This window comes from Pleurodeles waltl, chromosome 5 (genome assembly GCF_031143425.1).
Source record: "Pleurodeles waltl isolate 20211129_DDA chromosome 5, aPleWal1.hap1.20221129, whole genome shotgun sequence".
NCBI classification, from domain to species: Eukaryota; Metazoa; Chordata; class Amphibia; order Caudata; family Salamandridae; genus Pleurodeles; species Pleurodeles waltl.
This window is the reverse complement of record NC_090444.1, coordinates 1,401,104,393-1,401,132,087: the sequence shown is the minus strand read 5'-3', so window position 1 is coordinate 1,401,132,087 and position 27,695 is coordinate 1,401,104,393. Positions and strand designations below refer to the sequence as shown.

At 44.1% G+C, this 27,695-nt stretch overlaps 1 protein-coding gene across 1 annotated transcript in view; it reads right to left on the bottom strand.

The window, feature by feature from the left end:
* Positions 1–27,695, bottom strand: part of TMEM30A (transmembrane protein 30A) — a 131,784-nt gene that overhangs the window by 88,631 nt on the left and 15,458 nt on the right. The window contains exon 2 of the mRNA XM_069235669.1: positions 2,299–2,409. Coding sequence (XP_069091770.1) covers positions 2,299–2,409 — 111 coding nt within the window. The remainder of the gene's footprint in view (positions 1–2,298; positions 2,410–27,695) is intronic.

The following is a 27,695-nucleotide window of genomic DNA, read 5'->3' as shown; positions in this document are numbered from 1 at the left end:
TGTTTGTAGATTGAAGGGAGAAATATGAGCAGGCAGGATTTATATACTTTGTTTGATAGTATTTAGTACATTTTGAAACATAAGGATTAGAGTCGTATACATGACCTCATTCTTCAATTGTTGAAGAACCCGTGAAGAACCGTGAAAGAAAACCTTGCAGTCTTTCTCCAACAGGTGTAGTGTGATCAAGGGGAAGGGTGAGTGAGTCACTTCTGGGCAGAGAAGCTCCTTTAGCCATACCACTCTTTCCTCCACCACAGGAACTGTAGCCTCCTCTGGAATAATCCTGTGTAGGAGTCTGTTGTTGCCTGTGGTAAGAGATAGATGCCTATGGGGAGGTGACCTTGGACCCCCCCCTCTATGTTTGGACCTCTGAAAGAAACCCTTGGTAGAAGGTGTTTGGAGAGCCCCCATAGCCTTGGCTGTATTTGTGACTATTTTTTTTAAATCTTGTGCACATCTGATTCACCTGCTGTCCGAAGCTGTGCTCCCCGAAGAGCAGATGAATCAGATGTTGTTGCACCTCTTGCCCAAAGCCACAGACAAGCATCCAGACATGACGTTGAATAAGGGCCCTGGCGTTGATGCCCCATGCTGTAGCATTAGCAGCATCCAGGGCACATCAAATAGTGATGTTCTAGATGATCTTGCCTGGTGCTTCTTGATCTTGGGTGGTGGAGCAGGGTCCCAGACAAGAGCCTCATCGAATGTCAGCTTCCTCTTGTGAGGAACAGAGCTCTGAACTGTTGGAAGGGTTTGAGTGTTGATCCCGACACTCTGTGGGTGAATGAAGATCCGCTTATCCTCCTATAAGCACTGCAGGATGTGTTGCTCCTGGTCCTTGGAACAGCAGAGGAGAGGGCTTTGGGCGCTTCGCACCAAGGTGTTTTGTGGGCCGCTGGTGCAGAGGTAAGATTTGGCTCTGAGGTGAGCTTCAAGGGCGCTTTCAGTACTGGCGCGGATGGGAGCGGTCGGTGTTGAAGGGGTAGTCGGTGCCGGAGGCCAGGTCCTGTGCAGCTGTTTTGGTGCTGAAGGCTGACTCAGAGTTGGATCGGGGCCTGTTGTCCCTGCCAACCATGGGCAGCATCAGTGGCGGACTGAAAGCCTGGCAGTGGACTTCTGGCCTCGACACCCGCCCCTTTGAGGGCGGTGCTTTGTCTGAGTTTGATGAGGCAAGTGGTGGATTGAGGGAATGATGCACTCCTGGTCGACGTTTTCCATGGTTAGGCATCCAGAGGTTCCCCTGCTTAGGACTACGAACCCAAGAGAGGCATCGAATAGCAGCCGGTGACTGAGCCCCATGAAGGATGCAGCAACACCAAACGGATTGAAAACAATGATAGTTTTTACCAACGGGAACAGAAAGCTGTGAAACATTCAACGATAAACACTGTGAGGCATCAACCTATCTATTCACCTTCAAACCAGAGAGCAGAAAAAACAAATTTAACAATGGAGTTCATGCCCACGCACATTACCAGTAATAGGATAAGTCGCTACCTCGTGACTCAAAGGGCTTTTTCAAGGCTTTTTCCACACGTCTGAGACCAACCACTAGATGGCAGGAGTATGCACAGCAAGTATTTTTACAGCTAATCCTGCCACTAATCTACCATGTGTGTTTCAAATTACAGACGTGCATTCTTCAACAACTCTCCTTACATATACAAAAATTCAAACTAGCAATACTTCCACTACAGTGATTGCTAATGGGAAATCGTGAACCAACGCGGGTGTTCCTGCAGGTGCGCACTAAGGTGGTTTTAAATAGCTCATTACGTATTTTGTTTATATTAAAACATTTTATTAATGTATTTTTTAATTGAGCTCGTGTTCGATACTTTTCAGTACCACTGCTCTGATTTTGAGATTTAAGTAGAAGGCTTGCCTTTATATAATTTGTACAGTTTCAAATTCTATCATTCTAGATTCAAATAAATTATGACATTTTGATTTTTATCTTTCTTTCTTGAACATCTGCTGCAGATTAAATTCTTCAATACAAGAAGATTAATGGGGAGAATGAAGAATTAGCAATATGATGAAACCCTAGGAATTTTTTTTTTTAAATAGCATGCGTTTCATTTAACAATCCAAAAATGCACAATGATCACCAATGCCTTATTAGCCCATGATGGCATTTCGTAAGAAAAAGGAAAATGCAAAAACCATGACGGGTAGCAGGCTAGATGCAAATAAGGAACAATACTGAGCACACTTTTGTGGCTAATAAAAACATTTCATTTGCGGGATGCTGGCTGTGATGTACACTTTGAAACTGCCATTTGGCGCACTCACCTCAAAAGGCTGATCCAGGGTGAAGTCGATGGTGCAATTGCAAGTGACGTTCCAGGAGACATCTCGACATTTGTGGCAGGGATTTGAAGAGTCTATTCCTGTATAATCAATCTGGAACGTAGAGATAATGGCAGTGGTCAACCTTCACAGGACACACACGTATATGCACTTAGAGGAGTGTTAAGTCTGTGGCTTACTGAATCAATGAATATATTATATTTATAGAGCTAAAAATGTACTCTTTTTCTGCTCTCCATAAGTGCCCTCCTCACTTCAATCTGCCCCCCACCACCCCCACAATCTCGGTCTCCTTGCTTAATTTCACTTCGACAACTCAATAAATTACAAAAATAAGGCAGTTCTTGACAACAAGCGCAGAGTATGAGTAGTAACGTATAAATATATTTAAATAAAACTTAGAAGACCATCTACGTCTAAGTACATTGCATGTTCACCTAAAAGCCCTCGTGCATTTTGGCACTAAAAAACATGTTAATTGATGCACAACTCCATGGTACTCATTATATGCTTCTGAAGGATGAAAGGTTAAGTGGACCCCACTGAAATTCAAACGTGACCATATGGTCAAACACCGATCATGCAGTGGGTGCATTAGTCCACTGAGCCGCTAGAACCTTACAATCTCTCTGTTTAATGAACTAAAGCCTACTACTCAGTCAACTGGTAACCTAAAATTGAGCCCTCTATCCCAACCCTTGTAAGATTACTCCAGCTAATTCTTTGAACTATTAGTAAAGGTGCCTTTAAAACAGGGTTTTAATTAGTTGTGTTTACCAGAAACAATATCTAATAATTAACTAGTATGCATAGAGTTGATCAAAGATATCCTGTTTTAGCTTTACAAAACTAATCTGTCAACAATTGCCATTTCATGTTTAATGCTGGTGGGCTGGTCATGAACATGGTCGGAGGTCTTGAAGCATTCATGATGTAGATTTTAGTTTTCCCAAGCGACATGGGGCTCTATAGCTGTGCAGTTCATAGACATGCCACACTGGTTATGCAGATTGGAGAAGCTACAGATTTGCATAAACTACAGGTCTGAAAAAGGTGTGGGAAGGAATTTCCTTGTTAGTCTTGTAACACAGAATTACTAATAAATTCTGCTGTTCTGGCGGCAGAATTAATCAGCACTCTTGGTTTTTAAACAGGGGTAGAAGAGGGAGTAGTTCCTCTACGTTTAAAAACCACTGCAGAGTAAATTTCGTTTGCAGTGATTTTTTTACATAAACGGGACAGCTCCCTCTTCTGGCCCTGTCTAAAAGCCACTGCCTAGGGGTGTGGCCTGATGCGAAATGGAGTAAGTTGTACTTCTCAGTCTCATCAGGCCCCACTCTCTGTTTCCACTGCCATCTTAAGCATCAGGGCCGGTTCGTGACCAAAATAACAGTGGAGCAGGCTACCTTCACCCTCCCCTCAGATGGGCAATTATAGTGGAGACTGCCAGGCCATGACAAGCGGCTGACAAAATTCCGTGAGTGGCCTGACCTGGCAGCTCTGCAATATTGGGTGCATCGCCCACATCGCTGCAACCGACTGGGAACGCCGGAGCACAGAGGAGGGCAGTGGCCGGGGACTCCAGGACTAGCCTTCCTGACTGGCCTCCTGGCACAACTGTGGACATGCCTTCCAACACAGCAGTGAGCTGGCGCCCTAGGACAGCTGTACTCATCAGCCTGTGGGGCGGCCCACTGGGGCGGAGGGAGAGGTTGATAAGCAAGGTAAAGCCACATAACTCGATTGAGCCCAGCCCTGTGGGAGGCGGCAGGGTCGGCCACTGGTGAACACTCGAGCATTGCCTGCCTGGACGAGGGCCATGAGTCTTGATATCTCGCATCACTGCGGGGGCAGGCTTGGGGAGTTGCCACAATGGTGAAGCCTTCAATACCCTGAGGTGAGAAATACAACGCTGCTGCCGCCTGCACCTGTGCCTGTGGAGAAGTCTGGGGCTCCTGCCTTCCCTTACAACCATCCCTGAAGCGCATACAAATATAGCACCAGCATTTTTTGATTGCGGAGACGGATGGGAGACCACGCAAGTGCCCTGCCCTACACAATCTTTAAAGGGTACCAGGAGCAAACACATCGAGGAGGAGGTGCATTTCAGGGGGCCTGGGCTCACCCAACAGACCCCACCACTTCTGGCTCAACCTGTACCACCCTCTTTGGAACACTTACTGGTCTTCAGCGTGCACCCTTCTTTTTACTACTTGCAGGCTCCGTGCTGGCTGAGAAACCGAGGGCACCAGAGAACAGACACTGGAACGCACACCCACCACCAACTACATGGAGCTATGACAAATGCCATGCTCCTGCCCACCTGCCCTGATGTGGTGCCCGCTTGGCTGACAGAGCAGGACGATGTGGATATCCCCGCTAGCTGAAGAGCATCGAATATACCTACCTGGGTGACATGGGATAGGGTAGGAGGAGGGCATGGACTTGCTTGTTGCAGCAACGCACCGTTCTGGGCCCTACCCCTCCTGCATATCTGCAATGCCCTTTCATGACTGGATGCCTGGTGTGCTATTTCTGACCTCCTTCATCAGAGATTGTGCACCAGCAATGGCCCCCCTGCAGCAAGATCCACTCGTTGGTTGCTCTACCGGCTACAAAAGGTTGGGAGTCCAGGGCCCTGTCGAGAAGCTTTGCAGGAACGAACTTAGATGACAAAAAGCCCATATGTACCCATATGTACCCTGCCAGCTGATCACAAAGTGACCACGACTGCGGCGCGACATACGTGCCCGCTACTGACTGTGGCATGAGCAGCACCTTGACGGCTGGGAACCGGCTGCACTCCTGGGTGCGGACTCTTGAGGCGGTTTTCTGCCTCCCTCTCTTCCTGCGGGATGCCTTGCAAAATGTCAACCAGTGATGTTTCGCTGCCATCTCTTTGGACCAAAACTGCCATGGCAGAGGAGAAGAGCTCCCCACAAGACAAATCTGAAGTCTGGGTTATTGGAGATCAGGGTGTTTGGGGAAGGGAAAAACGGTCAGAACTTTCACACTCCCACTTATGGGCCTGGCTCGTGGGACGGAGGTCCGTCTGCAACTGCAGCCCTGCCAACGCCGAACATCTTTTGCTAAAACCTGAATGCTGTAAATTATTCTTCCTTGCTATAGTGTATTGTTTGTTTGCCTCCATTTCCTAATCCCTTCCCCCCGGCCCTACCTTCCTTACCTAAAGTGACAATGCACATTTGTGTAATGTTGTCAGACTCATGGAATGCAATGGTGTGCCACTTACTTTTCCTTCATTAATTACAGTTGAGCGGTATCTTCCCATCTTTCTCTGGCAATATCATCCTATTACTGTATTACTGTACCAGTTTTTTGCATATACGGCGCCATGCGTTCTCTATTATTCTGTACACTTGTAAACACAAACAAACAGATCTCGAAAGAAAAAACTACTGGCTGCACTGCTATGCATATCTCTGGGCGCCCTTACATATTGCAGTATGATTACTGCAGCGTATGTGAGGGTGCCGAGAGGTATGCACAGTAATGGCCGACACACGCACACCCTACCTAGTGCAGGCCACAACTATTTACTGACACCAGGGATCGCACCCTCCTGGGGGAGAATAATTTTTCTTTAAAAAATGGCCGCTAGCATAAGCTAGGGGAGTCCACATGGTAATGGGCCTTCCTATATATTTGTTTTTCCCCATCGATCGCACCCCCCAGGGGATAATGAAATTTAAATCAAAAGATATATTTAGAATGTGAAAGTGTCAGGGGGGCCCGCCAATACACAAACTGACCTCCTGATTGGGCACATTTTTTTTAAGAAAGATGTTTGCTTTCCCTGGGGGCCACGATCGGCCCCAGTATATACACACTGAGACAGAGAGACTTTATCTCTACCTCTCCAGATATATATTTATCCCTTTTTTGTTTTATACATGGGCAGTTTCCCTGGAGGCCTATTGTGGCCCCCAGGGAAACCGCACATATAAATAAAATAAAAAAGTTATATATATATATATATATATATAGAGAGAGAGTTTGAAAGAGATAGCACTGTATACGTGTATGTACACACACACACACACACACACATACCTTTTGTTCACCAATCGAAAATCGAATCGTGAAGATAGCTCTTGTGATTACTTTCCTGCTAGGGAGTTAGATCAGCGTTTTGCACAGAGGGTTAACATACCTGCTACAAAAACAGATCTTTATTTTATGTGGATTGCTGAGTCTATTAGTAAAGGCAGCCATTACCAGTGCTTTAAAACAAATCAAAGCTATGTAAGAGAGGGGCGATGGAGAGCCCTTTTGCTTGGTGGTTAGGGCACACAAGGAGGAGGTTATGGGGCAGAAGCACCAAAAATTATTGTCTTACTGGGAGCCACCAGCACTAAAGTCTGCAACAATGGGTATGATCCTGTATAAAGGGCGGCTGCTGCTCAGGTAGTACACTGCGTGCAAAAGATCTCGCTATGGCATCAAGATGCGCATGCTGTTTGAGAGCTCTACTGGCTATGTGTACAGCCTGAGAGTGTATACAGAGAAGGGCTTAACGCTAAACCCTGTAGGTTGCCCTCCTATGTTAGGGGTCACAGGGAAGAATGCATGGGAGCTTGTCCAGCCTCTCCTTCACAAAGGTTGGAACCTTTATGTGGACAGTTTCTATACAGGAGTTGAGCTGTTCAGTGAGCTCTACAAACATGGCAGGGTGTCCTGCAACACAGTTTGTGGTCACCGCAAAGGATTCCCAGAAGAGCTTGTTTGCAAGAAGCTCCAGAAATCCCAGAGTACTGTGTTGCGTTCCAACCAACTGCTCGCAGTCAATTTCTCGGATAGGGTTGATGTACGTGCTCACTACAATTCATGATGAGAGAACTTCCCCCATCATGGTTTTGGGTCTGATGGCCGAAGTCCACAAGTCCACCTGTATACTTGATTACAATGAGTACATGGGCGAAGTGGACAAGAACGACCAGGTTCTTCAACCATACAATGTGAGTCTTAAAACTTGCACTTGGTACAAGAAACTTTTTACCCACCTGATCCAGATGGCAACATACAATGTGTATGTTGTTTATCGTCAGACAACCACAGGAAGACTCATGTCTTTCCTTGACTTCCAGTTATCGGTGACTGAAAGCCTCACTGCTGCTACAGAAGCAGCAGCCTTCACTTCATATGTTCTGGAGGATGTGGCAAGGCTGCAGGAGCGACAGTGCTGATCGCATTCCTAAAACACCCAAAAAGGATCATCCAAGTTGTCGCTGTAGAGTGTGCTCGGAGCATGGAAAGCGGCAGGAGAGTCGTTATTAGTGTCCCAGTGCCCAACTCAGCCAGGCCTCTGTTTCCTTGCTTGCTTTATGTTGTAGAATACAGAAGCAAACATCTGGGAAATCGACTGAGATGGAGCTGCCGTTGGTTAAACCTTTCAATGGCTGTGCATGGATACCGAACGTCTATGGGCCACTGCTTTGTTAGGCAAGCAGCCAAAGAATTTTAGCTCATCTACTTAAGGAAATCATGGACTTCCTTATGGCCTGCTCAACACCTTTAACTGCTGCCAGAACATGGTTGGTGTTCTGTTCGATATAGTCTATTATAGTCCCCACACTGCACATACTAGTGGACAGAGCACATGCCACGTTGTCACGGAGTACCATGTGTTGCAAAATGGTAAAGGTGTGACTGAATTTTGAAGTGTTTTTAGGGAGCTTATGTATACTACACAAGGGCCACCCTGATTGGATCTCATTGGCTAAGTGTAATACACCAAACAAATGTCCTGTGGAACATAGTCACCAACATTTCTACTTGACTGAAAGTGTGAAAACTCAATTTGTAGCTTCACTTTCAACCCAAAAGTAGAAGTGTTGGAGAATGAGTCCCACAGGATATTTTTGGGGTCTTTTACTTTTGAGACTTTAGGTAATATTCACCATCATGTCTGCCTTAGTTTCAACTGTAGATCTGCTCACTCAGTTTGAGGAACAGGCCTCGCAGGGCATACTAGGACTCTGCTGAGGACAGAGATATGAACGGGTAAGAAAAGCTTACGGTAGGTGTTCTTTCCCAGGGATATTGGATATGTAGAGGGCAGATAGTAAAGCTAGTACAAATGCACATCATCTACACCTATGGATTCAAACCCATTGGTGCTGCGCTCGCACTGAATGACAATGACGGGTATCAGTGTTTGACCTACTTGCCATGTTCATCCTCTATCAGAACTTAGTAGATGTTCAATTTTCTGTATAAGTGCATTACAGGCACAGTACTGCACACAACGGTGGCTGGGACATACGCTATGTTCTCACAGACTACCCCGTGTGCCAAACAATACCCTTCTTTATAGTTTACGACATTCTCTTTAGGGAACTTTGTGAAAATTCCCCAGCATGTCTGCCTTAGTTTCAGAAGTAGATATGCTCACTCAGTTCGATGAATAGACCTCGCAGGGCATCTTCGGACACACCCAGCTTGCATCTACAAACTGGAAAGAAATGGATATAGCACAGTGAGTGCACTAAAGGCGCATGAAAGTCATGTCTTCTTGGGCCTTGTGTGGCTGTCATTGGAGCCATTAGTAAAGGTTCCTTGCGCATGTCTTCGGTAATGTTCTTGGGTGCTGCAGACAGGCAATGGTTTCCACCTGCAGTTATACTCCCCTCCTGCTCAAGAGGCTCCTCGCACCTTCCCCTCTTCCCCCCCCCCCCAAGTTATTGATACATTATTGTTGAAGTTTGCAAAGAAAGAGGAAGGGCTATTGTGTAACAACATTTATACAGCAGGGAAAAACACTTATAAAGCAGGGAGGCCATATGATTGGATGATGCTGTGGGCTGGAGCTCATGGGAAGTGTAGCTCAAAGTTATCCTTAATGTGATTGGCTACTGTGTTTATTCAGTAAAGAAAACAGAAGCATAATCCTTGCTTCTGCGTCTTTCATAGAATCTAAAAATCTTGACATGACAGCTAGAACTTTTCTTATTGATATTTCTATATACCTTCTTCTGGGGAATATTTCTTACACTCTACTCATTTCCAAAGATCACAGACCCTCATTTTTTCATACTTTTCCAGGTCAATAAATCCTACTGGTTGACATCTTCCACCCATGTCATTTTTCCATTGTTAGAAACGTGAAATGGATGCCATTGTACTTTTGCAAACATACCAATTATTCATCTGAATACATCTACGTGTGTTTGAGCTGAGGCCAATAACAGAATGCATTGAACTATGAGGTATCGTTGCGCGAGGGTTGGGACTCTGATGTGAGAGACATGGTCGTAGGATGGGGATGTCGAGTGGTTATAAGGCGCGCTAAAGAAAATATTGGCTGAAGAGCCTGAACACTAATACCTTAAGTTCGGAAATCTTTACTCAGATTTTGTAAACAAAAAAACAACAAAAAACACAGATTAATATGCCAAGTTATAAGCACCGCAAGGAGACAACAGTGTGTACAGGACATCATATATCCAGTCATTTATAGCTTAGTACAGCTTTGATGGAGAAAAACAGAAATGCTTGCCACTTTTGGGGAAAGTTCTTGTGCAGAAAGCCAAAACAACTACTGATGTGCTGGAGTAATAACATCATAGAGCTAGGACTGCATCTTCTCATTAGATTTATGGTGTTGACGATGAACACATTCTTCTAGTCTTCCCTTATCTGATGTAACTTGCATAAGTGGAGATGCCACTTTAGAAGAGGTCTCTTGGTTAAACTAACACAGGGGTCATAAATAAGGACAGCTCCAAAGCCTCAAACCTCTCCACTGTTCACACTAGGCACAAACGTATGTATTTTTCATGTGACTGCCATAAATCTTAGTTTTCAGCCCCAACCACTACCATGGACTTTCCTCACTCCTAGTTCTGAACTGGTTAAGGTTAACAAGGAAGCATTTTCATTTCTAACTTTTGCACCCTCTCATAGAACTCACAATAAAAATTGTCATATTTCATGAGTAAAGCTTTTGGCTGCATGATGAATTTGGAAAATTCATAGGACACTCCATGATGTGACTGAATAAAAAGCTCAGCCATGCAAATGTACAATTTCTATTTTCCGCACTGGTTCAAACAGAAGCTCTATGCTCCCTTTTCAAATAAAGAATACATTGAGCATTTCTGTAGAAGAAAATGTTACATTATGGATCTGATAACTGTAGCATCACCTCAGGAAAACACATTTTCAACAAAATACCAAGGCGCCTATATACAGGTCACCTTAATCCTTCTGTGACCAGATTATTCATCACAAAATGAAGGGAGCTTGATTATTACCAGGAAGCAGGAAGACAAATGATGAAGGCGACAAGGCTTGATAATAGCACAACCCACAACATATCTTTTTAGAAGGTTGAGCGTGTAAGCTTTTTTTTGTAACCCATAATTATGTGTTGATAGTCATCCCACACGGTGCACACTCATCTGATGTGCTTACCCCTGAATAAATTTATTGAACTGAGCTATGTAACCTAATCTTATCTCCTAGGGCATGTTTCCTGCATGTTTGTTGCGTGATCATTCTGTGTGTGGAGGACTATCCCTGTATGCCCTACTCCCCAGAAAGGAATTCCTGTCTGTCCTAACCCCAGACCTGGAGGCCCTGACCATCACTCAGCAGAAAGGAAAGGGGGGCAGTCCCAGCAGAGGGAGTCTTGGGTAAATACAGATAAGAGTTTGTGCCTACCCCAACCCACCAAGCTTCTACTGAAAACAGGGAAGGGCATGGGGGAGCTTGAATGTCCAGCAGAACAGATATCAGTTGGGTTCACGTTAAACACTATGGTTCACTATTCTCACCCGGTGAGCCCACTGGCTCTCAATACACACATCTCATATACCATGGAGGTAAAAGGAAAACCAGTAAGGAAGACTGCACAGACTTTGCCAGGAGGGAGCTGGTAAGCAGCCTCTCCTAAAGAGTACAGGTAGCCCCGAGCATAGAATAATGCTGCTACTACTGGCAGTCTACCACAGTCTGTGTAGAGAGGTAAGCAGCCACCCTGTAAAAAGAGGGGCACATTATACATGCCCTCTCAACCTCAAAGACAAGCTCCAGTCTTAATCCATGTAAAGAGGAAGACCCTCAATGGACATGTGTGATTGTCATGTGCACTGAGGTAGAGAATAAGAAAACCTACAGTACTTTCAAGTGACCTGCCAGGAGATCAACATAGGGCAGGGAAGCAAAGTCTCCAAAGCCATGTAGAAGACTTTCCATCCCAACAACCCGGATGGAGTCCTCAGGCAGGGGATACTGAGAGGAGTGCTGGTGCCAGAAGTGTTGAATAGCTGTCAAGTCGCTGAAGGTCTACCATGAATGGCTTTGAGTAACAGCAGCATCAAGTTTTCCAAATAGCTAAGCTAGTGAGCTTAAAAATATAGGTCAAAACCGCAAGTAAAAGGGCCTTGCAACTCAGCAAACCAGAGAGTACAGTTATTGCTTTGACAGTTTTTGCTCCATCTTTCTTATTTAATACACATTGAGCAAGTAGAGTACATTATGTGCACATAAAATTGCAGATAGGTGCTCTACAGAAATCTAAACTTTCTCGATTTCTTTTACGCCCGGAATTGCCTTGTCATAGCTGGAAAAGACTGCAAGCATTTACTGGAATCCCCCTTTCATTTTCATAGTTTTTGACTGACTATCAGGAAAACAAGAGAACGCTAAATCCAGATAGCAACTAAATGACCCAGCCCTGCCAAGTACCACGCATCAGGGGTTAGAGTAATGTATTTTAGTGAGGCAGTTAGCATCACCGCACTTAAATGCATAAGTCATGCATTTATAGCGCCTCCTGACACCTCCGGTGCTGAGGCAGACAAGTGAGACGGAAGTGTCACCCTTGGAAGCACTGAAACAAGCAGCACAGACCTTATGCTGCTCTGGCAGAATGCAATGCACTGACTGCACTCTGCAGTTCTGCCTGCTACAGTTGGTGAAGTCAGGGCCGGCTCTAGCGTGGTGCAACTGGTGCCACCGCATCGGGTGCTGACTTTGGGAGGGGGCGCCAGGTTTGCAAGCATATCTTAGTATTAAAAGCCCCTGCCGCAGGGTTTCTTGCCTCCAGCCATATTCAGGCGACAATTAAAACGTCAGGATCAATCTGGTGATTAATGTTCGGCCCAGAGAGAGCTCGAAGTTTTCTCCAGTGAAAGTTTTAGCCCCTTTGCTGGCAGGCCTTTTCACCCGTCAGGTGCAAGGCCTTATTTAGCTATTTGGGGCAGTTTGCGCGTAGGCCCTCATAACTTTTTGTCCACATAAGCTACCAATGCCAAATTTGCGCCCTTTTTTACCCCAACATCCTAAGGATTCTAGCGGTACCAAGACTCCGTGGGTTCCCCTGAAGGAGACCAAGAAATTAGCCAAAATAACTCTGAAAATTTTGTTTTTTCCCCCAAAAAATGGGGAAAAGGGCTGCCGAAGAAGGCTTGTGTTTTTTTCCTGAAAATGGCATCAACAAAGATTTTGCAGTGTTAAAATCACCAGCTTCCCAGCTTTCAGGAACAGGCATGCTTGAATCAGAAAACCCAATTTTCAACACAATGTTGGCATTTTACTGGGATATACCCCATTTTTACTATTTTTTTGTGCTTTCAGCCTCTTTCCAGTTAGTAACAGAAAGGGTGTGATACCAATGCTGGATCCCAGAAAGCTAAACATTTCTGAAAAGTAGACAAAATTCTGAATTCAGCAAGGGGTACTTTGTGTAAAACCTACAAGGTTTTCCTACAGAAAATAATGGCTGAAATAAAAAAAATATTGAAATAGAGGTGAAAAAAACTGCCATTTTTCTCCACTTTTTACTCTGCAACTTTTTCCTGCGATGTCAGATTTTTGAAAGCAATATACGGTTACGTCAGCTGGACTATTCTGGTTGCAGGGATATATAGGGCTTGTAGGTTCATCAAGAACCTTAGGTACCCAGAGCCAATAAATGAGCTACGCCTTGCAATGGGTTTTCATTCTATACTGGGTATACAGCAATTCATTTGCTGAAATATAAAGAGTGAAAAATAGGTATCAAGGAAACCTTTGTATTTCCAAAACGGGCTCAAGATAAGGTGTTGAGAAGCAGTGGTTATTTCCACATCTCTGAATTCCGGGGTGCTCATACTACATGTGAATTACAGGGCATTTCTCAAATAGACTTCTTTTTTACACACTGTCTTACATTTGGAAGGAAAACATGTATAGAAAGACAAGGGGCAATAACACTTGTTTTGCTATTCTGTGATCCTCCAAGTTTCCTGATAAAAATGGTACCTCACTTGCGCGGGCTGGCCTTATGCTCATGACAGGAAACACAACATGGACACATCACATTTTCACATTGAAATCTGACGAGCTTTTTGCAAAGTGCCTAGCAGTAGATTTTGGCCTCTAGCTCAACCAGCACCTGGGGAAACCTACCAAACCTGTGTATATTTGAAAACTAGCCACCTACTGGGGTGATTTGTGGGGCTCTCACCAGATTCTGTTACCCAGAGTCCTTTGCAAACCTCAAAATTTGGCCAAAAAAAAACACTTTTTCCTCACATTTCGGTGACAGAAAGTTCTGGAATATGAGAGGAGCCACAAATTTCCTTCTACCCAGCATTCCCTTAAGTCTCCTGATAAAAATGGTACTTCACTTGTGTGGGTAGGTCTAGTGCCCGCGAAAGGAAATGCCCCAAAACACTATCTGGACACATCAAAATCATTAAATACAAAACAACCTGTTTTTTGCGGGGGTGGGAGGGCACCTGCGTTTTTGGTCCTGGGCTCAGCAGCCATCTAGGGAAACCTACCAAACCCATACACTTCTGAAAAATAGACACCCGAGGGAGTCCCGTGAGGTGTGACTTGCGTGGATTTCCCCATATGTTTTCTGACCCAGAATCTTCAGCAAACCTCAAATTTAGCTAAAAAAAAAAAAATCTAATCTTTCCAACATTTCTGTGTGGGATTACTGCACTGGGACAAATTTCCTACCACCGAACGTTCCTCGCAGTCTCCCGGTAAAAATAATACCTCACTTGTGTAGGTGGGCCAAGTGCCTGTAATAGGGAAGAGCCAAAAATATGTTGAAATTGAGGGGGAACCAAAGAGGGTCCAAAAGGGCAGTTTAAAAAAACAACATTTTTAGGCTGACAAGGGCAGCAGAATTTTTATCGGTATAGATGAGACCATACTGGGTGGTAGGAATTTTGTGGATTCCTGCAGATCCCGGAAGCTTCCATAACAAAAATGTGGGAAAAATGTGTGATTTCCAGCATAGTTGGAGGTTTGCAGGACATTGTGGGTAAGAAAATGGTGCGGGGTGCATGTGAAGCACACCAGCCTGGAATCACCCAGATGTTTACTTTTCAGATGTGTCTAGGTCTTGTGGATTTTTCTACATGGCAGCGTCCCAAAGTCCAAAAAGTGCACTCCTCACCATTCCAAGTGGGACGATTTTGAGAGTTAGCCAAGCTCTCATGCCCCAAATGTAAAACCAAAACCCAAAATAATCAAGTGTCCTCTTGCTTGCTGTGGGATAAGATGTTTTAATGTGCGGGGAGAGAGCTGAAAGACTGTTACCCCCCCTTCAGTTGGGGTGGGAACATAACCAGGCCCATACTGGTTGGTAGCCACCACCCCACTATTTTTATTTCTTTTATTCCCAAACCTCTAGTATGCTTTCTACCCCACCTCCCTACCCCCCACCCTGGGGAGTGAATCCAGGGTAATTGTCCCATCTGCCCACCGTTGGGCAGAACAAATTTGGCCCCATTTATTTGGGGTCGGGTATGGCCATTCCCCCACCCTCTTATTTAGAAAAAAAAAATCTTACCTGGTCTCTGGTGGGCTTTCTGCCCCCTTTGGGGGCAGATGGGCCTTCCAAAAATAGGCCAATCTGGATATGGCCAACATTAATGTGCCCCCCCTGGGGGTGACCCTTGCCCAAGGGGCTGCCCCACCCCTAAACAAAACACACACACACCAATCCATGGTGCCAAAGTGTTTTCTGCCCCCTTGGGGGGCAGATCGGCCTAATAACAAATAGGCCGATCTGCCCCTAAGCTGGGCAGAAATGGCCTAAAATTAATTTGCCCCCAGGGGAACGCCCCTTGCATGAAATTAACAAAACAAAAAATCTCTGGTGTCTAGTGGTTTCTGGCCCCCTTGGGGGCAGATTGGCCTAACAAAAATAGGCCGATCTGCCCCCAGGTGGGGTAGAAATGGCCTAAAAATAAATTTCCCCACCTGGGGAGCGACCCTTGCCCAAGGGGCCGCTCCCCTTATGATATAAACAAAACAAAAAATCACTGATGTCTAGTAGTTTGGCCTAATAAAAATAGGTGTGAAACTTGTCATCTTAGGACAAACACAAGCTCGTTAGTGTGGGGGAAGTAGGGTGGACACATTTTCTATCATGCAGTTAGCGACATTTCATGGGGTTTCTCTGCACATTTAAGGTTTTTTAGAGCTTCTTATTGCTCTAAGGCAGTACTTTTTCTGATATTTATTTCTGCACACTAGCTTCATTACTTTGATTTACTCGTGAGAAAGTGTCACTCAATGTCACACATTTGGCAGTAGAATATCACTCATAAGTACCCTGAAACCACGGACATGTCACATATAAGCAATATGTGAACTTGGCAGCTAAGAACGACTGCTGCCAAAAGACAATGCTAGAACAAAGTGCCATGATCCAAGCATGTGTTTACATTTCATCGGCCCACCCTAGCATGTGTGTCGCACACACCATAGCATACGTTGTTTCCAGAGGGGACATTCCTGGGGGAGTTAGAAAGTGTTCTACAAACAGGCATGAAAGATTTTTATTTAACTGCGAAAGCCCTGTGGAATCAGCCACTACTGCATATACCTGGATCAATCGTCAGATTTCAATTTAGGAAACGCGAAACCTACGCTACCCCAATTCTGAGATTCACAAATGGAGTATCATGGCGTTTTCTCATAAAAGTTCATAAAAAAACAATTCAGTTTGATCTGCACCATACATTACATGGCAGTGTGCTAAAAAGCAATATTTTAACGTGGCTCAAGTCTCAGTGGAACCTCCAACATAGCAGGTCACAGAGGGGTCCTCCTTCAAATCAAAACAAACTATCAACATCACATCAAAATAATTAAAAAGACCCATTATCTAACATGCCAGACAAAAGACTCCTCCATGCTGCGACGTTGGTCAATGAAACAGTAAAGAGCCCTGCTGATCACTGCCTAAAGCACCACATGCCCTTACATATAAAACATAACCCTGTGTTAATATGCCTGCTTCAAATATCGGAGTGTAATCTGCAGGCCAAAGGTATAAATACTCTTGGGCTGACTCTTGGCTGGTCATCCTTCTGCGATCAATCAAATGAGCAGCATTTATCTGGCGAATATAAAACCTTATCTTTAAGCATCAGAAAACAAATTCGATTGCGGCCTAGGCTATGCAACCGGAACAAAATTATGTGACCTCCACGCCCTTCTGCCAGCTCAGAAGGAAATCTGTGGTGCTTGCTCGATTTGTCATAGGATACCTTGCTCGCCATCCCATACCTTTTAAAATCTCTAGTGTTTAATGGGCCTTTGGAGTATCCCAAGGTTTTTGTCGGATGGCTGCAGAGTTTGGGTTCAGTGTCAGCCAGAACCAAGAAAATACTACCAACCCTAGGCACTCCTCAAACCGGGAAAAAAGTCTCTGCATCTGGAAGGCTGCCCAATAAACATGATTTCTACCACCCCATTACTCCTACCTGCCCAGCCTCCTGCACCAGGAACCAGACAGTGATGGACTAAGTGGCTGTGAATGGTGCAGATCTTCTGTTCGGCAGAATGGGGCCCCTCACCAGACTTCCCAGGAGCCCCCACGATACAGGTGCTCTGTCTCTCCATGGCTCCAGTAGTGAATTAATTTGTGTTTTATGGTCTGGCTGGACAGCACAGCTGTCAGACAATTATGTGGGCGTCACTAGAGAGGGGTTTTGGCTCAACTCGCATGCTTGGAGCAGGACTACATGCTTTGAGAGGACATAAGTTGTGTGCTTCCACCAAAAAAAAAAGTGCTTGGCCTCCACACAGCTTTGATAGTTTTTTAGGTTCGAGCCTGCGTCGCATGCGCTTGCGCTTGCGCATGCGTTTCGCTAAGCGAGACGCTTTAGTAATTAAAAAGGGCTCGGAGCCCTGTCCACGTCACGTCAGTGTCTGTCATTGGCTTGTGGGCTTACCTGTTAGAATCTGCTTGATTTCATTAGTGGAAGGCATGCACATGTCATGCCTTTTCCGGTGGCTAGCCCTCCTCGAGCGCATCGACCAAGTATAGAAAACATGCGAGGCTCGCTGTTTTCTGTCCAGCTCGTGGACTACTTTTTCTCTATTTTCCCAGCGCGATCTCGCTTGGCAGAAGTCGAGCACTTTACACAGTTAATTGCACTTTTTCGGGTTACGTACATAAATGCACTTTTGCCGATAGGTGAAAAGTCGAGTTAGGAGTTTACAACGCTATCAGCTCTAACACGAGCAAACGCGAGACCCGTTGCATTGCAAATGCTTGATTTAATCCAGTTGCCTAAATCTAAACTTTAGGGTCACACATAGGACATTGGAATGCTATTAAACTGTCTACAAGTAGACAATTTAAGTTGTGCTTTCCCTGTGAGCAGCACAGATGAGGAGGGTCGTCATTAACATACATGAATATTTAGGTCTGGCTTGACAGTGCAACGGTCACCTGACCTTTTAACCTACACCAATATTATTCTACAGTTCTTTGCTTCTACTTAAACGCATATCTATTGCCATACCATTTACTCGGAATACTTCACAGTACCATACAACATTCCTTTAAAGCCACAGATATAGGCATTACTAATGCTTGTTTTTTATAGTGGATTGCACGTCAATTATAATGAAATGTATGAGCCCTTAGAGTATTTTTTTAAGGCCGGTCTCAGCTGTGAAGAGCCATTTCTCAAATTGGCTTTGAGTACTTTGAAAATAACTTTTACTCAGCATAATCACTATCGAAGTAAACCATATGATATGTTAAACTCGGCGTGTTAGGGATTTAATGTGCTTACATAGTTTGTCTGCTTTGCTACTACTGAAATCTGTTTTTTGTTTTTTTAAGTCGGACAAAGAATAGCACCTGATCTAAGAGAAGATGTTCCTCCTGATAAATATTCAGTACCTGGTGTTGTAAAATACTTACTATTTCATTGCTGCTTTTTTGTGAGAAGTCTGCTTTGTTCTTTGTCCACAGTAACGAGGGATAAGTAATATTCCGGGCCTGGCCGTGTAAACTATTTTTTTAAATAGCAAAGGTAGCAATGGAGCAATCCCAGTTAATGGGCAAAGAGGGCGCTTTAGTCTGTGGAAACTCCAATGTGACAAGTATCTTCAAGCACACGATGCCCTATGGGACAAGAGAAAAAGTGAACTGGACACCAAATGCGGTATAAACCGTTATAAGAAGTAAAGAAAAAATACTATTATTACCTAGGCCTATTTTGTTTTTTATCTTCCAGAAAAAAGCGTGCAACTCTGGAGCCGCATGCAAGAAAGAATAAGCCAGGCTCCTATGGTAATAACCACAAGGTTCTTACTTCTCTGCAGAAGGCACCTAACCTCAAAACATTAAAAAAAAATCCCAGTCTTCCAAATCTCCGGTGTTCTAAAACTGCAGCTGTTAAAGCGTCTAAAAGCAATAACGTCTCCAGGGACGTGAATTCCAGGAAAACAGCTACACAAGTTTGCCATTAATTGGATTTCATGTCATTCAGGTTAAACTTACAAAGAGGGTTAGAGGAGATCTATTCAAAGCATCTAAAATTGCCAGTTTATACTTCCACAATAATAGCACAAAAGAGTATTTTTTTTATTTTTAAACATCAATGTTCAGGGAAGAAAGCAGCAATTGCAGTGGCGGTAAAATGATCTCCAATGTAATGTAAGAACAGGTGGCAATTGTTCAATGAACAAAGTTTATTTCTAACATCACCACAAACTCAATTTATGTTACCGCCTGGCACACAAGGACTGAGGCCCATATTCATACTTTTTGACGAAAAACTGCGCCAACGCAGTTTTGCGTCAAAAAAATTAGAGCCGGCTAACGCCATTCTGAAGCGCCATGCGGGCGCCGTATTTATTGAATGACGTTAGCCGGCGTTAGCCGCCGGCGCTGTCTGGTGTGCGTTAAAAAAAACGACATACACCAGGCAGCGCCGGCGTAGGGGGAAAATGGCGTATGGGCGTCCAGAAATGGTGCAAGTCAGGCTGAGGCAAAAAAATCGCCACAACCCGATTTGCGCCATTTTTTTACGACGCCCATCCCCCATTGAAATGACTCCTGTCTTAGCAAAGACAGGAGTCATGCCCCCTTGCCCAATGGCCATGCCCAGGGGACTTCTGTCCCCTGGGCATGGTCATTGGGCATAGTGGCATGTAGGGGGGCACAAATCAGGCCCCCCTATGCCACAAAAAAAAAAAAAAACTTACCTGGACTTACCTTAATGTCCCTGGGGTGGGTCCCTCCATCCTTGGGTGTCCTCCTGGGGCGGGCAAGGGTGGCAGGGGGTGTCCCTGGGGGCAGGGCACCTCTGGGCTCATTCTGAGCCCACAGGTCCCTTAACGTCTGCCCTGACCCAGGCGCTAAAATCCGGCGCAAATGCGGGTTTTTTAGTCCCGCCCACTCCCGGGCGTCATTTTTGCCCGGGAGTATAAATACGACGCATATGCATCGCAGTCATTTTTTAAGATGGGAACGCCTACCTTGCATATAATTAACGCAAGGAAGGTGTTCACGCAAAAAAATGACGCTAACTCCATGAACTTTGGCGCTAGACGCGTCTAACGCCAAAGTATAAATATGGAGTTAGTTTTGCGTCGAATTTGCGTCGAAAAAAACGACGCAAATTCGGCGCAAACGGAGTATAAATATGCCCCTAAATGTTCTAATTAATTTTAAATTCTCACAAAAACAAATCAGCAAGGACTGGATGCGCCTATCAGTTCTGTGATTCCGTTTCTCAACTGCAGCATCCTTTATTTGGCCTCATTTTATTTTAGTTTTATTTTAAGCAATTGAAGTAGCGGCATAGCGAGGCTCAAGAAACAATGGAGTTATTCTCCCGAAAACACTTCTTGCATGCTGTATAGGAAAGGTAATTTAATTAGTAAGAGCCAGTTCCAACCAGAATGCGATTTGTGCAGGTAGGAGCAAGTAATTGCGAACGCCCAGTTATTTTCACATCAAATATATTTAAACAATAAATGTATTTTACATTACACAATTATTTACAAATGAAGCCACACTGAGAAAGTGATATGCCATATAGTGTTTTTTTGGTGAAGTGATGAAGCAAAGAGGAGGACCATAACTGAAACTGAGACATTAAATCATAATCCAAATAGGGCACTGTACACAAAAAACGCCAGCCGTCCCTTTTTAGGTATCGTCTGCACGCATGCTCTCAAAAAGTGCTTAGAGCCCATCCATTGCTTACTTGCTTCCTGTGACCAGTGTTCTTCCACTGGTCACAGGCTGCTACAAGTACTCTTTTTTCATTTTTTTTACTTTTTGGCATGCACACGTTCATACCTCTGTAGTCCCTCACAAAGTTACTCTCTTAGATTGGGACAGGCAGAAGGGTTATAACTACTCACTATGCTCTCAGATCTAGACATATGGTTTCGACAGGAACCTCTAGACTTTCTAGAATCATCCTAAATGGTGAGGTTGTTTATCTTCTTTTTCTTGGTTGTAGTCATGATTACTGTATTGTAGTCCATCAGCTTCATTATTGCAGTTCATGCTTTTTACACTAGGATGCAATTGCTTCAATAAAAACATTGAAATCCAGTTTGCATCTGTGTCCGGCCTTGGCCTGTGTGAGTCACAGAGTAACTGAGAAAAAGGGGAATGTTAGGTTTCTACAAATTGCTGAGGAGTCACAGTGTCAGTTTTAAGTTGCCACAAATCACCACTCTCCTGATTGGGAAGGTGAGGCACAACGGAATAGCCAGGAGATAGGTTGAAAGCTTCCAAGAGGTGTGGGGTTGACAGTCTCCCAAACTCACTGGTGCTGCCTCCCTAAACACTGAGTCTTATTATCAGAATAAGAACTGCATGACATCTCCAACTGACAACCTCTGCCCCGCCCTCCTTTCGCTCACCCTGTCCCCACTCGCCTATGCGAAACCCACCTCCCACCCTCCAATCTTTTTAACCCACCATCAAACATAACCTTTTACCCCCACCTCATTCTCTTTAACCCACATGACCTAATCGAAGTGTATTTATCTGCTTTGGAAGTCAGACAAAAATCGACGTTCTTCAGAAAGCAGCGTACAACGGCAAATGCAACAATCTATTGGCCCTTAATGAAAGCATGTACCCTTTACCTGAGATTAAACATTGTGAATTGGAAATGTAATGGTCTAAGGGCAAACATTATAGAAGCCCAGTGCATAGATGTGGCAAGCATTATAACATCAGAACGATTTTGTTTCAATATTTTTTATATTCTAGTTACACATCCCCATTTATCTATTTGCCAAATGTATTAATTTAGGTGCAGCCACAAATAAGCCCAAAGGAAGCATTGTACAAATAAAATAAAATGTGTTAAGTGGTAACATAGATTCCAAAGACAAATTAGTCACGTATTTGCTTTGAAAAACGTTTTAATCTTTTTTTTTTTTTTTTAATTAAAGAGCGATGAGACAGTAACCAAGCATGTACCTCTCATTCTAATTGTGCAAACGCAGTGGCCATCGCTTTGTCATAAGTGTGCTTGGACTGGATAGGTGGGCACGCTGGGGAACATCCCATTTGGAGTGTTCAGCAAGAAAGAAGCCAGTGGTGGCGCCTGTCTGTCCAGCCCAATCAACGCTCAGCTTCATTTAGCAACTCACCAGGGGTTCACTGCTCGTTAGATAAGGTTGCTCATTTTGAGCTGGTAAGCGATGTATATATGTTGCTCGTTTAAAACAGGAGAAAAGCCTTGTGAACAGTTGGCACTGTAACAGTTTTAGTCATCTGCTTTTTTTTTGGTTGCTTGTGCAGTGTGGCACAAAACGCAGGGACTTGCGTGCTCAGAAAAAGGCCTTGAAATTAATTATAGTAAGTGCGAGTTGTGCAAGAAAAAAACCGCAATGTTGGGTTTAATTAAAGGGCGTTTCCAATGGGGAATCCTGCAATATGTAAATTATCTCAGCTCGTCTTCTTTCTTTCTATTGCCCAGCAAATCGGATTGCTGTGCAACATGGCTTAAAGTAAACCAAACAAAACTGACACAGTAAACATAGGCCACAGCATAGCATTTTGTTTTAATTTACTTTAAGCCATGTAGCACAGCAACCTGTTCTGCTGTGCAACATTTAAAAAATTGACAATGCCAATAGGTTTCACGTAGGCGAAACCTGTTGGCTTTTCCAATGCTTTTTACACAGTGGGGCACCTTGAACAGGTGTGACCAGTGGCAACCACAGTTATGTGAAATTAAAGAGGCAGATCATGGAGAAAGTCCAATAACAGTCCCGCCTTGTTTTCTATAATATCAATATATTTTATTGCTATTCTACTAAGTACAGCAAGATGTCTGGCGGGGAGGCGCTTCAATCAGCAAGTTGCTTCCCCTGCCCAAAACGCATCTAAAGAATACCTTGTCCTGACCATGCCTCAGTAGGACACAGCATACACTATAAAAGTGGGGCAGCTCCTTCTTAGTCCTAGGACCCAGGGCACCGAAAAACATCCGTTCCTTGCACATCAGTAGACTGAGCATGCAGACTCAGTCTTCAGAAAACAGCATCTGAATGACGTTATAGTGACGTCTCCCACCTAAACAACTGGACGGCTCTTGGCCGTCACCAGTAATGCAGTTCATGCTACTCTGTGTCAAACTTCTACAAAAAATAGCACAAGGGCTACTGGTAGCTCACCAGCTACCTATCAGTAGCTCTCCTGTGTGTAGCCCTTGTTGAATCAATCTACGAATGACAACACTGAAAAACGTATATTCACAACAAAAATATGTATGCTTATAGAAAATATAAGCTGATGTTTGGAGAAAAATGGGAGAACTTCCAAAATATACTGAAAGCTAATAATTGAGAGATAAATCATGTGGCACTGGCGAGACTTGTCACTGTGATAACACTTATAGTATTAGTGGCTCAGGATGATTTCCATTGACACAAAGTAGCTATTTTTTTTTTTTTAAATACCGACAAGGTTGTACACCCCTGCTACATGCATCACGCCTGGCCTTGCCTGGCCGGTAACACTAATGGCTTCGATGGACCCTCTTGTCCCTGCCTTGAATGTTCACTCCACACTTCGCTCCACTTTTAGTGTAGTCTCGGGTCTTGGAGGGAGGCGCCAGGAATCGCGTCCACAGGATTAGGAAATCTGAGACACCACTGGCACTCCTCTAACCAAAGAGGAGCAAGTGAGAGTTCCATGAAATGGCCCGTTCACAAACCCCTGAGGAACACTTCAACCTTCCCACCCCTGGTACAGCCCTCAGTGTCCCGTTACCCATTTCCTATTTGTCACCAATCTTTCCCCTCATAGCAGTCACCATTGACTTTTCTGGGCAGTTGTTGCTTCTCATCTCGTTTGTGCCCTTGACTTCCTTTTTTTATTGTGGCAATCAAAGACCTATCCCTTGCCAACACTTATCCCAAGATGTCTTTTCTGGAGAGGGCGTTCAGTAACCCCACTGTTCTCCGCAAGGGGGGCACAGAGGGTGTACTGAACTATGATACTCCCATGCCATTTCTTGTACATGTGTGCACTCTTTTCACAAAGCGTCAAAAGGATCGAGGTGTTTCCTCTTCTCACCATCCCTTTTGATTCTGCCCCCTTTTTCTTTTGGCAGGAGTTTTGTTTTCTACTTTCCTGCAAGTAACTCATTCGGAATGAGCAAATCAGACATAAATCACTCCTGCTATCCCACTAAAAAATAAAGCAACACCGAAGTGTTTCCTTCTGTTCAGAAAATAATCCAAACGTTCTATGACGGTCCCACCAAAAAGTCTTAAAAATGTAAATGCTGTACGGCCCATGAAAAAACAGAAACCAGTTGCCAAGTGAAGAGTCAGAATTTTAGTTACCTGTAAATTGAGCTGACCGTTGGGCCGGCACAACCTAAAGGCAGGTACACAGAAATACTGCATCTGCGTCGTTCACATATTGCGGATATGTATGTATCTACGGCTCTCTTTTGAAGTGAACATCTGAACAAGTGTTGGTGCAAACTACTGGCTTTCACAGCAACATGCTCATCTACTTCCACAGTATATTAGGGTAAAATACATTAATAGACAGACACTCTCCTTTAATCGGTGTTCTACTTCAAATTTGAATGTCAGCAGGGGTCTTCGGGACTTACTGAATGATCCTGCACTGCTTTCACTAACTCATACGTCATGATTCCCAATTCCAGGGAGGGGGCGGTGGCTGGCTATTCACATCATTTGCCATATACCGCAACATTCTTCTTGCTCCTAGTCTTGGCCGTTTCCATCTTCACCTATAAAAATTGCTCTCGCTGGAGCAAGTTTGGTATAACACCCATTCCAATCCGTGACTGCACTGACAGCTTTGAGAGCTAGTGGACGTGAGCCTTGGTGAGACATAATCCCAACACTGGGCAATTCCAGCAGTGGAATTTTATTGGACACCAGAGCCCAACATCTTGCTCCTCTATCTTTCTGAAATGTCCAGCTACCTATTAACTTATCTTGTGCACTATTTGTTGTACTCAAATGACATCTATTAAATTAAAGAAATGTAAAGTATACATTTTCAACACAACAGATTAAAAACCAAGCGAACACGTAATACCTAACATCTAATGTACATCCAACGAAGAAGATACATGCCATATGGCTCTCAATGAAGTTGAGCCAACCAAGCCACTACACATAGAAACTTGACATAAGTGTTCACGCATTTAAAGCAACCACTCATATTAAACATGACTTCTAACATGTGTGCAACAGCACAGATACTTCTTCATCTTATATCAATTTAATCACACTCTACACTATCCATCATGAGATAGAAGACAACAAAACACTGAGGAATACAAAAAAGTGATGGGTGGAATGCTTCAAGTTCATCCACTGATAGTTACATGGAACTGCATCCCAGTACATTGTTTTCTTGCCTAAAATACCACTTCAGAGAGGAACCAACCATATGCAAATGAACCCTGCACCTGCTCCCATAGTAAAAGACCATCCTGAACTGCTAGGCCAGGTCCATTCTGAACCGGAACACAAGCAACCCTAGAGCAGCACTAGCTATCTGGGCTTCTTCAGCGGGCTGTAGATTGGGTCCAATGATACAGTGCGCATGGAACTCATGTCTGGGCATACCATCAGTAGGGTGTTGCAGTGGTTTAATTTAATCTCCGCCACTTTTAATTACTTGGGGCCGCATCCAGACCATCATTTTGTGCTTGCGCTCCAGTTTAAGGGGAACCTAGCCGGACTCTAAAATTATGCATTCTAACTCACTGAAAAAGGCACTGCAACTTAACTACCAGAGATGAACGCTTCGTCTTCTTGCAATTTAAATTAGAGTTCAGCCTTCACATCGCACAACGGGCATAATGTTTGTGATGGACGAGAACATAATCCCTGAACCAAACCCTAATTGTACGGGCCAGATTCCAGTCTGTGAGAATTCTAGAAGCACGTGGAGACATGTCACAATGAGCTAAGAGGCAAAATTGTGCAATACAAATGCTGGTAGCATCTTTTTCATACAGTCAGTTTCAGCAAGGATGTAAGCACACATTTCAGACATATTTACAACTGCCACCTCCCACCCCAACAAAGTGCCACAAAGACACGTACTCATATGGTTTATTAAGAAAAACACAAGTAAAACGAACTTTGATGCAACACAAATGTGCACTTGTATAAATTATGCAACAGGTGTTTTAGTGTAACACTAAATTAATAGGGTTGTGCCCTTCCCCCACTAAACACAAAAAAAGCTCTGGCAACCCGGATTTAGTTTTAACTGTCCTGTGTGCTGCAAGGCTTGCCACAGTCATAGATGGGAGTTTCAGAGTCACTGCACATTAAGTTCTCATCTAAACAAGTTTAGAAACCACGTTGCAAAAGTACATACAATAACAAGGTCCACGTGAGCTGTTCACAGCACTAAACATTTCTGCATTTTTAGTGGTAGGACTGTTGCTAGGTGTCACCACTTTGAGCTTCATTAATTTAATAGCCAGTGACTGGAACGCTCTGTAGAGAGACAATCTTAAATGATTATTTCCGCTTGTGATTCACCAAGAAGAAGAATGTATAAATATACTTCCCCACATCAGCTAAAGCCGTGTAGGACATGTGTTAAACATCAATCAAAAGTATTTTTTAATCAAAGAACGAGATCCTTTGTTATGTCAATATGCACAAGTTTAAGTGTGCAACTGAACAATCCAAATTTGAACAGGGCATCAAAGCTTCCTTAGAGCTGTACTTTAGTATAGGGTAATAGTGATTACTGGAGATACTCGACAATGTGAATTTTCACTTCAAAACAATCTGTAACCTGCATAACAAACACGACCATCAACCGAATACTGGCATCTCTCAAAGGAGTTCAACACTTACAGATGCGTGTGACTCTGTTTTGTCCATAGACGTATTGTTAGCAGATGAGGAAGAGGGACCTGGTTGTGGTTATTGGTCGTCAGTGGCCTAGCAAAGCAGTTGAAAAAAAATGATGTCAAAAACAAAAGGCGGGGGTTAAGATAACCGGGCCCTGTGCAGGTCTTCTTGGTAAGCAAAGTCCTGCGGTACAGTTATAGCCAACAAGTGATCTCTAACTGCAGAGAATGAGACCAGAGGAGGGGTGAAGCGAGAGGCTCTATTCCCCAAACACCTGCTGTGGCGGCTCGAAATGCTTCTGACCTGCGATCCAAACATCTGAGATCATGAGGGCTCTGAAATGGGAGGAGCTGCATAAAGCAGCAATTGCATCATGAGGGACGCTTGTATTCATCGAAAATACAATCTGAACAAAGCGGGTCTGAGCAAGCATTTTCCTCTAACCGGTTTGGACGAATGTTTTCACTTAGAATGGCTTTTATCAGGCAACGAACCCAGCCTCGCGAATGCCCTTTTCAGTGGAAAAAAAACAAACAAAAAAGTTTCTTCAGATTGCATTTTTTTTTTTTCATGGGGCTGTCATACGCCACTTACCCACCCTCCTCTTTTGTTATTTTAATTTCTCTTTTAACGCCGGCTGACTCTCACCCCTTCTCCATGCCTTTTCGCACTCGAAGCACCGCAATTTCTACTTTTCTTCGAGGTCACGGTTACCTTTTCTGTGGGCCTCCTAGCAACCTCTCCATCCAAAC